The sequence below is a fragment of the Chiloscyllium punctatum genome, chromosome 22 (assembly GCF_047496795.1).
Source record: "Chiloscyllium punctatum isolate Juve2018m chromosome 22, sChiPun1.3, whole genome shotgun sequence".
Lineage (NCBI taxonomy): Eukaryota > Metazoa > Chordata > Chondrichthyes > Orectolobiformes > Hemiscylliidae > Chiloscyllium > Chiloscyllium punctatum.
This window is the reverse complement of record NC_092760.1, coordinates 62,106,972-62,121,272: the sequence shown is the minus strand read 5'-3', so window position 1 is coordinate 62,121,272 and position 14,301 is coordinate 62,106,972. Positions and strand designations below refer to the sequence as shown.

The 14,301-nt window shown below is 42.4% G+C and overlaps 1 protein-coding gene across 12 annotated transcripts in view; it reads right to left on the bottom strand.

Moving 5' to 3' along the window:
* Positions 1-1,343: 1,343 nt before the first annotated feature.
* The window catches only part of LOC140493717 (F-actin-monooxygenase MICAL2-like), a 281,189-nt gene continuing 268,231 nt past the window's right edge, over positions 1,344-14,301 (bottom strand). For 5 of the 12 annotated variants that reach the window (XM_072592483.1, XM_072592480.1, XM_072592484.1 and 2 more), the window contains 2 exons: positions 11,688-11,761; positions 1,344-2,518 (listed from right to left, as the gene is read on the bottom strand). In XM_072592483.1, coding sequence (XP_072448584.1) covers positions 2,334-2,518; positions 11,688-11,761 — 259 coding nt within the window. In that variant the 3' untranslated portion in view covers positions 1,344-2,333. The remainder of the gene's footprint in view (positions 2,519-11,687; positions 11,762-14,301) is intronic. The other 7 variants (XM_072592486.1, XM_072592488.1, XM_072592479.1 and 4 more) reach the window with 6 other exon arrangements.

The window sequence follows — 14,301 nt, the reverse complement described above, 5'->3', positions numbered from 1 at the left end:
GCACTTCAACTCCACTTACCCGCACTCTCTCCGTATCCCTTAATTCCTTGTGAGATTAAGAATTCATCAATCTCTGCCTTGAAGACATTTAACCTCCCAGCCTCCACTGCGCTCCATGGCAATGAATTTCACAGGCCCACCACTCTCTGGCTGAAGTAATGTCTCCTCATTTCCATTCTGAACTGACCCCCTCTAATTCTAAGGCTGTGCCCACGAGTCCTAGTATCCCTGCCTGATGGAAATAATTTCTCGGTGTCCACCCTTTCTAAGCCATGCATTATCTTGTAAGTTTCTATTAGATCTCCCCTCAACCTTCTAAACACTAACGAATACAATCCCAGGATCTTCAGCCATTCATTGCATGTTCGGCCTACCATTCCAGGGATCATCCATGTGAATCTCCGCTGGACACGCTCCAGTGCCAGTATGACCTTCCTGAGGTGTGGGGCCTAAAATTGGACACAGTATTTTAAATGGGGCCTAACTAGAGCTTTGTAAAGTCTCAGAAGCACACCACTGCTTTTATATTCCAACCCTCTTGAGATAAATGACAACATTACATTTGCTTTCTTAATCACAGACTCAACCTGTAAGCTAACCTTTAGAGAATCCTGGACTAGCACCCCCAGATTCCTTTGTACTTCGGCTTTATGAATCTTCTCACTGTTTATAAAATAGTCCATGCCTGTATTCTTTTTTCCAAAGTACAAGACCTTGCATTTGCTCATGTTGAATTTCATCAGCCATTTCCTGGACCACTCTCCTAAACTGTCTAAGTCTTTCTGTAGTCTCACCACCATGTCAGAACTACCTGCCTGTCCACCTAACTTCATATTATTGGCAAACTTCGCCTGAATGACCCCAGTCCCCTCGTCCAGATCATTAATATATAAAGTGAACAGCTGTGGCCCCAACACTGAACCCTGCGGGACACCACTTGTCACTGGCTGCCATTTCGAAAAGAACCTTTTATCCCAACTCTCTTCCTTCTGTCAGACAGCCAATCCTCAATCCATGCCAGTGGCTCACCTCAAACACCATGGACCCTCATCTTACTCAGCAGCTCCTGTGAGGCATCTTACCAAAGGCCTTTTGGAAGTCAAGATAGATAACATCCACTGGATTTCACTGGTCTAAGTAGAGCAACAATGGCAGGAGTTTCTGGGTGTAATTGAGGACATAGTACAAAGGTTCATCCCAAAGAAAAGAAAGATTATCTGGTGGGAAATTATATAGCCATGGCTGACAACGGAAGTCAGGAAATATATCAAAGACAAAGAGAGAGCCTATAAAGTGGCCAAGGGCACTGGGAAATCAGAAGATTGGGAAGACTACAAAAACAAACAGAGGATAACAAAAAGAGAAATATGGAAGGACAGGATCAAAAATGAAGGTAGGCTAGCCAGTAATATTAGAAATGATAGTAAACGTTCCTTTCAATACATAAGAAACAAACGAAAGGCAAAAGTAGACATTGGACCACTCCAAATTGATGCAGGAAGGCTAGTGCCTGGAGATAACGCAATTATCTGAGTATTTCTGTCAGACAGATACTGCTTAATGATTAACGAGATCAATTTTCACTGAGCTCCATTAACATCATCAAACCATATGGAAAAGAAGGAAACTACTTGGTCCATTATGTTTCTGCCAGCTCCTTGAAAAGGTTTTTCTCATCAGTCCCACTCTCACTCTGTGGTTTCTGATAGCTCTGAATTTTTCTTCTCCTTTGCAGGTATGGTACTTTACAAATTCCCTTTGAAAGTTTCAATTGAATCTACTTCCTCCATCCTTACAGGCAGCAAATTCCAGATCACAACAACTCACTGCATTAAAGAAAGTCTTATTTTTTCCCACTGGTTCTTTTGGTAATTAGTTTACATCAGTGTGCAATGGCAGTAAAAAGATTTTTTCCTTGATTACTTTATTGAAAAGTCCCAAACACTTGTATTATATCTCCCCACAAATTTATCTGCTCTCAGAACTATCTCTGTTTCTCCAGGCTGTCCATATCCCTGGTATTATTCAAATAACACTCCTCTGCATCCCCTCTTCAAAGTCTTCATGTCCTTGCAAAAGTGTGAAATCCAGAATTGGACACAATTTTCCAGCTAGGACATAACCAGGCCTTTCTGTAATCAGTAATTTCTAATTGAGAGGTGAGAACAATCTGGATTTGATGAAGAGTAGGCAGTGAATCCTATCCAATTCAATTTGGATAAAAATTGGACTCTCCATTCATTAGTGTCTTCTCCACTCCAGTGAAGAGTTCTTGTATAGACTGTCCATTTGTAAACCATTGAATCTATTGCTGAGTCTGGTAGCCAATTCATTCATGACCAGTTGAATTTATAGCCCTTGGCCACCAACCAACTTTCTAAATCTCGATTCTCTTCCTTCTCTTGGAGTCTCTGCTCTTCCAGCAGAAAGACCAGTTTGTCTCTCTGTTTGATCACATCCATCATTTCATTCAGAATCTGTTTCTCCTCGGCAATCTCCTTCTCCGTCTTCTTGGATTCTGTGTAGAAATGATAAAATTGGGAAAGCGAACAAGTGTTAACTTCCTCAAACCAGGAAATAACTTTTACAAGTTATTGTAAAGAGAATAATGAAATGCTGGCCTTCATTGTAAGGTGACTGGAATATTAAAAGGATGGAAATTACGTCACAGTTAAACAAAACTTGCAAATGACACCAAAGTTGGAGGTGTAGTGGACAGCAAAGAGGGTTACCTCGGATTACAATGAGATCTTGATCATATGAGCGAATGGGTTGAGAAGTGGCAGATAGAATTTAATTCAGATAAATGCGAGGTGCTGCATTTTGGGACAGAAAATCTTAGCAGGGCTTATACACTTAATGGTAAGGTCCTCTGGAGTGTTGCTGAACAAAGAGACCTTGGAGTGCAGGTTCATAGCTCCTTGAAAGTAGAGTCACAGGTCAACAAGATAATGAAGAAGGCGTTTGGTATGCTTTCCTTAATCGGTCACAGTATTGACTACAGGAGTTGGAAGGTCATGTTGTGGCTGTACAGGACATTGGTTAGGCCACTGTTGGAATATTGCGTGCAATTCTGGTCTCCTTCCTATCAGAAGGATGTTGTGAAACTTGAAAGGGTTCAGAACGTATTTACAAGGATGTTGCCAGGTTTGGAGAATTTGAGCTATAGGGAGAGGTTGAATAGACTAGGTCTGTTTTCCCTGGATGTTGGAGGTTGAGGGGTGACCTTATAGAAGTTTATAAAATCATGAGGGGTATGGATAGGGTAAATAGGCAAAGTCTTTTCCTGGGGTAGGAGAGTCCAGAACTAGAGGGCATAGGTTTAGGGTGAGAGGGGAAAGATATAAAAGGGACCTAAGGGCAACATTTTCACGCAGACAGTGGTGCGTGTATGGAATGTGTTGCCAGAGCAAGTGGTGGAGGCTGGTACAATTGCAACATTTAAAAGGCATCAGGATGTGTTTATCAAAGGAAGGGTTTGGAGGGATATGGGCCGGTTGCAGGCAGGTGCGACTAGAATGGTTTGGGATATCAGGTCAGCATGGACGAGCTGGACTGAAGGATCTGCTGTACATCTCTATGACTCTATGACTTTGGTTAGTCCACAGTCTGAAGTAGCTATGTTCAGGTCTGGTCACCACAGCCAAGGAACAATATATTGGCCTTGAAACTGGTACTGCGCAGATTTACCAGAATAATACCAGAGCCAAAAGCATTTCATAGACTTGCATTTTCTTGGCTTGGAAAGTTGAAGTTTGATCTGATTGAGGTGTTTAAAAATTGTAGGCTAGATCTAGAGAAACGTTCCATTGGTGAGGGAAATCCAGAAGAAGGCAAGATTATGTTAAAAATTGAACTGGGTCATTTGGGGTAAATTCGGGAAGCACTTTGTCACAGAAAGCCTGTGACTATGAGAGGATTTATTTGAAGATTTCACAGCAAAGGTTGGTAGATTTTTTTTGTTGCCTAAGAGTACTGAAAGATATGGAGCATAGGTGGGTAAGTGGAACTAAGATATAGATCAACCATGGTCTGACTGAATGGTAGAATTGATTTGGAGGACTGAATGACCTGTTTGTATACTTTTCCAGCACCACTCTAATCTTGGTTGTATACAAATCCCAGTGGTGGCACCCAAAAAGCCCATGGTTCATAAACACTGCCAAAGCACAATCTTTTTGTGGATAGTAATGGTGTGCAGGGTTATGGGGAAAAGGCAGGAGATTGGCAGAAGATAATAGAACGGGTGTAGGCACAATGGGTCAAATGGTCACCTTCTGTACTGTAACATTTCTGTGGTTCTGCCGTTGTTTCAGAGAACAAGATGTTAATTCTAGTTTGGTGATGGGGGCAGTGAAAGGTATACAGTATTCCAGCCAGGATGGTTGGAAAGGCATGTTTCCAATTGCTGCGGAGCAGGGATTTTTATGGATTCCACCCTGGGCAATTCTCCTGCCATACTGTTCTGCAGGGAAAGCACTTTGGGAACATCGAGAGGAGCTGGAGAATTCTGGACAGTTTGATTCTGTTAGTTCCCACCAGAAGAAGGCGTGAAATATGTTCTGAGTTTTCTGAATGGCTCTAAAGTTGGCAGCTGAGTTAAACAATCTCCATCCTTGAGAGCATTTTGTAAGAGTTTCCTGTTGCTACTTTTGAGTGCTGTGCCACTGAAGACCAGAACAAATACTGCAAAAAGCAGGTGGGGTGTGGGAAATAGTGATATAATGCTAATTTAACTGCACTGGTAATCCAGAGGTTCCCAGCTTAATGCTCTTGGACCATGGGTTCAAAGGAGAAAGTGAGCATTGCGAATGCTGGAGATCAGAGACACAATGTGTAGTGCTGGAAAAGCACAGCAGGTCAGGCAGCATCTGAGGACCAGCAGAATCAATGTTTTAGGTATAAGCCCTTCATCAGAGTTCAAATCCCAGCATTGTAAATATGATATGTGGAATATAAGTTCAGTGTTAATTGTCATAGTCACCATTACCATCATTGGAGTAAAACAAAGAACCGTAGATGCTGGAAATCTTAAACAAAAACAGAAATTGCTGGAGAAACTCAGCAGGTCTGGCACCATTTGTTGAGAGAAAGCAGAGTTAACATTTCAGGTCCAGCAACTCTTCTTCAAAACTGATGGTAGCTAGGAAAAGGTTGGTATATATGCTGAAGACATACGCTGTGCTCTGCTCTACACTGAGAGAAGAAACACAGAATGGGTGACCATTTGTGGAACGCCTATGTTCCATCTGCCGAAATAACACTTCTGGTTGCCTGCCACTTCAACACACTGCCATGTTCCTTGGCCAACATCTCTATCTTCAGCTTACCACAATGCTCCAGTGAAGCTGAGCACAAGCTAGAGGAACAGCATCTCACTTTCCACTTGGGGAACCTTCAGGACTCAATATCGAGTTCAACAATAATGAGAGCTTGAACACATCCTTCCACATCCTTTAGTCACCCTCAGACCCCAGGCCCTGTCCATGACCTGGGCTGCTTTCAGCTGAACCGACATATTTTCACCTCCTCATTGGTCATTAACAGCTTTTCTCCTTCCCTGGCTTACCATCAACCATCTCTTTGTCTGTTTTTGCTTTAAAAATATTTTTATTAAAAACTTTTTCAAACCTTTTACACAGCAGTTATATTATAAAAAAGAACCAAAATACAAAAAGATAGAGGTAGTACAATAACGTCATATCACAATACTATTAATTTTAAACTACCTACTATTCTACCAGAACAAACATATCTACTTAACTTAAACTAAACTACAATCAAATTAGATAAAAATTAAATTAAGCTGAATTCAAATTAATTTAAATTAAATTATATCACATTACTTTATTCTAGTTCACTCACCACGCCTCCATTCGAGCTCCAACCCCTGGGAGCACTAGTCATTTACCCTTTTTTTTCCCAGCTTCCCCCTCCCAGGGCCCCACAGGCACCCAAACTGATTCCCATGGCTATATCCTGGCTCTCATTAATATTGCCGATAAGACTGCATCGATATAATTTAGAAAGGGTCATCACCTCTGGAAAAACTGCTCCGTTTTGTGGTGCACCATATTTGTGAGGTAGTCTTGGGGGATATCAGCCATAAGACCTGGGGATTTTCCAACATCCAATTCATTAAAATGTTCTTTCTCACACAGTGGGTGAGAATGTTGCACAGTCCCTTCCCATGTTCTCCCAGCGAGGGCAAATTTGGCAACCGCAGAAGTAGAAATACCAGGTCCACTTTGACTTCAATTCCCAGGATTTCCTTCAGCTCCCTTACTATGGCACTCCAGTATCTCTGGATCTTGCAACATGACCAAAAGCAGTGTGTAAGAGTGCGTGTACTAATTTTACATTTGGGACACACTGAAGATGCTCCTCTCTTGAACTTAGCTAGCCTCTCTGGCGCCATATGAGCCCTGTGTAAAATCTTCAATTGCCTGGCCTGCACTTTGTTACATATTGAGATTTTCTTTACATTTTCCCATATATCTTCCTGTGTTTCCAGTGAAATATCCTCGCCAAATTTCTGATTCCAAATCCTACAGAGACGCTCCACATTTCCTCAGGCACATCCTTTCTGTAAGTGATTTAAAGTACTAACTGAAAGAGTGCCTGTTCACCGGTCACTCTTTTCTCCATGTCTGACTTGTAAGGCTGAGCCAGGAGCGTGGTCTTCCTCAGTATATAATCCCTTATCTGAAAGTACCGGAAAAGGTCCCTATTAGACAATCCATAGTTCTGACTTAGTTGGCTAAATGACATTAAGACCTCCCCTCAAATAAATCTCCCAAACAAGAGATTCCCTTATTCTCCCATAGCTTAAAGCCAGAGTCCATTGCCCCAGGTTTAAATCCTTGAGCTCCCGCCACTGGGGTAAACAGCGATGTATTAGGCCAATTGCTCTCGTCTTGCTTCATTATCCTCCAAGCGTTCACCGTATTTAAATTGATTGGGCTCTTACACTGCTCGATCACAGATTTAATCTTATCCATGAATAATAGATTAACTAGGGGACATCTCAACTGCGAGGCTTCAATGTCAAGCCAAATCGACTCCGAATCCCTCCCGTACCCAGGCACCCACATATGTTAACAGGGCGCTTATTTGATATCTCTTGTTGGAGGAGCTATGGCCCTTGATAAAACCCGTCTGATCTTCTTTCATAATATAGGGAAACACCTTTTCCAACCTCAGGGTCAGCACCTTTGACAGAATTTTAAAGTCTACATTCAACAACAAAATCGGTCTGTCTAAGACACATTCTTCGGGGTCTTTCCCCTTCTTTAAAATGAGGGCGATATTAGCCTCCCTAAGTGAGGGCAGAAGACAGTCCTGCATATATGAATCCCCAAAAGCGGCTCCACCAACACATTCATGAATTTCTTATAAAATGCACTCGGGAATCCATCTGGCCCCGGTGCTTTGCCACCCTGGAGATGCTTTATTGCTTCCTGCATCTCTTGTATTGTCATGAGCACATTTAACAGGGAGACCTGCTCTGCATTTATATGGGAGATCCGGGTTCTCTAAAAAGGACTGCATTCTCACTGTACCGTCTTCGCCGCCTCCGACTAGTATAACTTGGCAAAGTATTCCCAAAACCTAACATTGATCTTCTTCAACTCACGGGTAACTGTGCCAGCCTTCTTTCTAACAGACATAATGGATTGAGAAGCATTTTTCTTTCTAGCCAGATATGCCAGATATCTACCTGGTATATCTCCAAATTCAAACAATCTTTGTTTAGCAAAGGAGACCTCTTTCTTTGCCAGCTGTGTGTGAGAGCAGCCCAGAGAGCTGTGACCCGGTGCAACTTGACCAATAAAGGCCTATTATAATAAACCTCCTCAGCTACCTTCACCCGGGTCTCCAGCATCTGTTGCTGCTTCTCCCTCTGCCTCCTTCTACTTGTTGAATAAGAAATGATCAGGCCTCGTAAATATGCCTAAGTGGCCTCCCAAAGTGTTGCCAGATTACTGGCCGAACCGAGTTGATATCTCAGAAGGCCCTGAACTCTCTTGTAATGTACTCAACAAATTTGCTATCCCTGAACAGGAATGGGTCTCCATACGCCAGCACCGTGCATGTATTCTGCCACCCTTGATTTTAACATCTAAATACACTGCTGCATGGTCCGAGATAGTTATATTCCCAATTTTGCAAGCCAATGTTCTGTCCAAACAAGCTGACGGCATAAGGAACATGTCAAGTCACATGTGCCACTTCTGTGGGTTGGAATAGAAAGTAAAGTCTCTTCCATTCAGGTGGAGATGCCTCCACACATCCACTAATCCCAACTCCTCACACAAGTCCACCAACTGTCTAGATTGTGTGGGTGTGCCTGCCGAGCCCCTTGGCATCCTGTCTACCCTGGGATCCAATTGGTGGTTAAAATCACCTTCTGTGATTGTGCGATGCACCCCAAGATTCATTAATTTAGCAACTGCATCAATTAGAAATTTAAGAAGGTGTGCCGGGGCACAATAAACATTCAGGACACCATATTCTTCTCAATGCATTAGAGCTTTAAGCATGACGAACTGTCCATGTTTGTCCTTAATTTGCTCAGTTACCTGAAATGGGAGGTTTGTTCTTACCAGTATAGCCACTCCTCTACTCTTGGAGCTAAAGGAGGAGAAGAATACCCTGTCATAACCCCCCTGCTGCAGTTTCACATGTTCCTTATCAGTTAAATGCATCTCCTGCAGCAGGGCAATATCAACCCTTTCTTTCCTAAGGCCCGACAGCACCTTCTTTCTTTTAATGGAGGAATGACTCTCTTTTACGTTCCAGGTGCACCACCTGAACTAATCACTAGCCGTGGTCATCCAGAGCAGTCCGTGGTTTCCCAAGAGGAGGAAGCTTACCTGAGGTGCGGCAAGTGAAGAAATTAACTCTATAAAGTCCAAAAACTACTTCTATAAAAACTACTACAACTAAAAAAGTAACCACTACATTTAACGTAAACATACACCTAAATAAGCCCCAATTGACTAGAGATCTACCCCCTTGCCCATAGGGGGCAATCCTCCCAATCCTTACTACATCCTTCCAGCTGAGGCCACGCCCTAGTCCCATGCAATGCACAGATAAAAAGAACATGTTGTTTATATTCTGAGAGTTAACAATGGACGCCCACCCTCCCCCTCCACACCTCTTTTCCACATCTTAACCACAGGTATAGCTACCCCAATCCAAAAAAAAGAACAGTAGCAAAAACAAATCCTCAGACAATAACCAACCGACCAAAATGATGAATAAATCAGGTTTTACACCAAGGCAGTACAAAAGCTATAAAACCGATAACTATAAAAAGGGTAGAGAGGAGAAAAAGAGGGGAAGAAAAAGTAAGGAAAAATCGTACCATTGTCCGTAATGGTGCTCCTTCCCCCACCCACCACTCCCAACCCAAGTCCTTCATTTCAAAGAGTTCACAAAGCCCTTTGCCTTTTCTGCTGAATCAAAATTATATACCATTCTTCCGTGAGCGAAACACAACACTCGGGTACCTCAAGGAATATTGAATGTTCAGGTCCCTTAATTTTCTCTTAACTTCATCAAATGCCTTTCTCTTATTAACTATGGCTACTAAGAAGTCTTGAAAAAACATTATTCTTGAGCCTTTGTATGTTAAATCCTGTGAATCTCTTCCTAGTCTTCTTGCTGCTTCAATCACTAACCGTTTTCCTTTATGATGCTGGAGTCACACTAGGACCGTGCAGGGGTGCACATCCAGTCTGGACCTACTCTTTGCGATCCATCAGGCCCATTCCACACTCACCACGCCTGACTCCAACTCCAGCCCCAGGAACTTTGGGAGCCACTTCTCCAGGAAACCAACAAGGTTGTCACCTTCTTTGCGCTTCAGGAGACCCACGAGCTGTAAGCTTTTCCTTCTACTTTTGTTTTCTAGATCGTCCACTTGTTCCTGAAGCACCCGAACCTGGTCTTCCAGTGTTCAGATCCTTCCTCTTGAGACCTCCAGAATGGTTTCCAATGCCGCGGTCCTCTGCTCCACTGCTTCTACTCCGGTCCAGTGTTTGAATCTCCAGCTCATGCCTTTTCAACATGGCAGATATTGGCTCCGTCACTGCTTCAATCTTTTCTCAGAGTTTGACAAACTCCGAATTAAATCCAAAGGAACCACCCGAGGAGTTTGAGCAATGGCTGCAGCCACCCCGGACACAGTAGTGAGTGCCCAGCTTGCCGTACTCCTTTCTCCCCTTTTATTCACCTTCATCCTGATCTTAGAGCTGTCAGACCACAATTTTAGCAGCTCCAGATCTTCAGTAGCTTTATATTATCGATTTTTCTCTTAGGGGTGGTTAACGGGGCAGGGGTTTGGTAAGGGGGCACTTTACCAGGGAATATGGCTCAGAGCCCAGCACAGCAGACCACTCAGACCACCGCCATCTTGGATTTCCCTTTGTCTGTCTAACTATATCTCTGCCCCTCAGAGCTCTATCTCCACCTGTTGTGTACTCTTAAACTCTCCCACCCATCTTCAGCATATATACTAACCTTTTCCTAGCTACCAGAAGGGTCACTGGATCTGAAACATTAACTCTGCTTTCTCTCCACAATTGCTGCCTGATGTTATGATAAGTATCATTATTTGTTGTAAACATGAGCCAGAAATGTCCATTAAAGGAGGAAATCTGCCATCCTGATCTAGTCTGACATATGTATGAGTCTAAACCCATAGTAATGTGGCTGACCTTTAAGTGTCCTCTGAAATGGCCCATCAAACCATTTAGTTCAAGGACAATGAGGGAAGGCAACTGTGACACCCATGTCCCATGAAAGACGAAAGCAAAAACAAAATTACTTGAGCACAACCCAACAGCAGGTGGATGTCTCACCCCCATTGGTCTTAATTGTTTCCTTGCCTAGGACTTGCAGTAGATAATCTCAGACCATAGTCTGGATTAGAGGATCTATTCCTGATGAAAGGCTGTTGCCCGAAACGTCGATTTTCCTGCTCCTTGGATGCTGCCTGACCTGTTGTGCTTTTCCAGCACCACTCTAATCCAGACTCGGGTTTCCAGCATCTGCAGTCCTCATTTTCACCTAATCTCAGTCCAATAGGGAATTCAAGAAAATTTTCCTTATCGAATGGTAGAATGTGGAATTCACTCCCACAAGAAATAGTCGAACTACATGTCAAAATGAATTTAAGGGGAAGCGGGATGAACACATGAGAGAGCAAGGAAGAGAAGGACATGTTGATAGGGTTAGATGAGGCAAAATGGAAGGGGGTCTTTGTGCAATGTAAACATTGGCATTGATCTCATTATTCAGATAGTCTTTGTTTTCTGAACAGTGCATTCTCTGTGTTATTCTATACTAACCACTCCAGTTTCACATGCACAGCTGTCTAACCTGACACAATGCTGGTTACCAATAATCATGGGCCAGTAGTGCAGGGAGTGAACACTCAGGGTGGTACTCAGATGTTGCTTGTGCAGGGCTGCTGTGCCACGGTTGTGTTTCTGTTCATGTTTGAATTAACTCCTTTGAAGACCAATGGTGATTACACAGATTGCTAAAAGCCCCTGTTTTAATTAAACCCTGGCAGGAGAAACATGGCAGCTTGTTGCTGGGTAATTTGCAATTATCCTCCCAGCGCCAAGATCTGAGTAATTTAATTAAGACCCATCATAAGCTATAATGCTCACCGTCAACTGCCATCCGATCATGAAGCAGCTGCTCCAAGCGGCTCTGCTGATCTTCCAGTTCCAATTCGCGAGCACTGGAGAGAGACACAAAGGGAGAAGTTGGGAATGCTGCCAATCTGGGAATTCTGTACTCATCAATTAACTTTCTCACATGGTTTACAGATCCTGTAGCTCATGGAGGCAGATACAATCAGGGCTTTCAGGAGGGAATTGGATAAGTGCCAGAAGTATAAAAAAATAGATGCAGGCTATCGGAAAGGGTGGGGGTTGGGATGAAGTGAGTTACCCCTGCAAAGAGCTGGCACAGTTGCGATAGGATGGATGGTTCAGCGACTGCAATTGCTGGGACATTGGAATCAGACAGACAGACCTGGGTTTTCCACATGACAAAGATCCTCGTGTCACTTCCCCTTTTCATAGGGGCAGGAATAGGGAAGATCCGTGATTTACACACACATGGTTTGTAGGGGCATCTAGCCATTTAAATCTCCACCTGCCCTCACTCAGGGTCAGATTTTGATGACTCCAGAATGTGTGAAACCCAAAATGTACAGTGTAGACCTGGTAAAAACAGATCTGAACTTTGTACATTTCTTTGGATACTCCCATGGAGACAAAAGCTACCCTTTGGATCTGTCCCCACAACATCTTTGGGGACATTATGTATCCTCTGAGGAGGTCAAGTTCCCTTTGGAATTATGAAAAACAGATATGAATGTGTGTAAAATTGCACTTGGCAAGCTCAAACAAACCTGTCAAAATAAATCCTGAAAAGTTTCTTCAGCAACTGTCGAAAGGACCTGACAAAAGTGTCAAGAAGATAACCATCACCAGAGAAACAATGAGGGGAATTAATGGAGTTAAACATAGGAACAGGAGTAGGCCGTTCAGCCCCTCAAACCATGTGCCCTGGACCTGGTGGGAGGCATCTTAGCATATTAAAGGAAGTCACTACAGAGAGTGTGGATGCACTGGTAGTAATCTTCCAGGAATTGTTAGATTTGGGGTAGTCCTAGAGGAGTGGAAAACTAAATATGTCACCTTTAGTTAAAAAGACGAGCCAAAAAAACAGGAAATTATCAGGCTGTTAGCATAACTTCTGTCATAGGAAAATTTTAAAAGCTATTATGAAGGATGTAATGGCAGAACATTTTGAAACACATAAAGCAGAGTCAACATAGCTTCACAAGGGGAAGTCATGCCTGACCGACTGATGAGAATTATTTAACGAAGTAACAAGCTGGATAGATAAAGAGTAGGTAGTGAATATAACACATCTGGATTTCCAAAAAGGTGTTTGCTAATGTACCACACATTAGTCAATTTAAGAAGATAAGAAGCCATGGTGTTGGGGGTAGTATATTTGCATGGATAGAAGATTGGCTAACTAATAGGAGAAAGGAGGCATTTTCAGAATGGAAACCTGTGACTAGTAGAGTGCCACATAGATCAGTGCGAAGACAGCAATTATTTACAATGTATTAGATGAGGAATGTGCATGTACTATCACCAAATGTATGGATGACACTAAATTTGGTGAGTAGGCCAAGTGGTGAGGATGACACAGAGTCTTCAGAGAGATAAAGACAGTTATGAGAGTGGGAAAATCCTTGGAAGATGGAATATAATATCAGGAAACGTGAAGGCATGTCTTTACGCAGGAAGAACTGCTGAATGTCATTTAAATGGAAAATGAATCAATAAAAATATATTTTAAAAATAACAGACAAAGATAGCAGGAAGCTACAGAACTGAGATTTGGGAGTCCTCATCCATGAAACATAAAAAGCTAGCATCCAAGTTCAGCAGGTAATAGGAGTTTTGGCCAGTATTTCAAAGAAAATGAAATATATATGTAAGGAAGTCTTGCTAAATCGAAAAAAGGCACTAGTCAGACCATGTCTGGAACACTGTGAAAAGTTTTGGGTCCCTTATCTAAGGGAAGGTATACAGGCTTTGGAGGTAGTGCAGAGAAAGTTCACTAGGCTGATACTAGGTATGGAGGGATTGTCTTAAGAGAGATTGAGTAGGTTGGATCTGTACTCATTAGAATTTAGAAGAATGAGAGGCAACCCTATTGCAATCCACAGGATTCTTAGAGGACATGACAAGGGTGGATGTTGAAAGATGGTTTTACCTTGCAGGAGAGGAGAGGACCAAAGGGCATTATCTCAGAATAAAGGGTCATTCAATGAAGACAAATGAGGATGAATTTCTTCCTTAAATTCGTTACTGTAGAATAGCAGAGTATTCTCAATAGGCTGAATTGCCTACTTCTGGTCCAATGTTGTATAGTCTTATGGACATGTTAACATGACTGTCAAATTAATTTGTCAAAATATTTAAATGTACTGCCCTTTAAATAAATATATCGGGAGTGTTAAATAGAATTGCTAGCAGTTTCACTCTATTGCCATAAGTATGAAGTCTTTTTATTACTGGATTACTGTTACATAACTGATTCCACAATCATTCATTATCACAATAGGAGGCCTATTTTTTCACATCTTGATGACAACTACAAATGTTGTGGACTCTCTGAAATGGGGAATGAATTCCAACACTTTTTGGTATAAAGATTGTGCACTTTAATGAAATGTTTGTTATGCTCAGG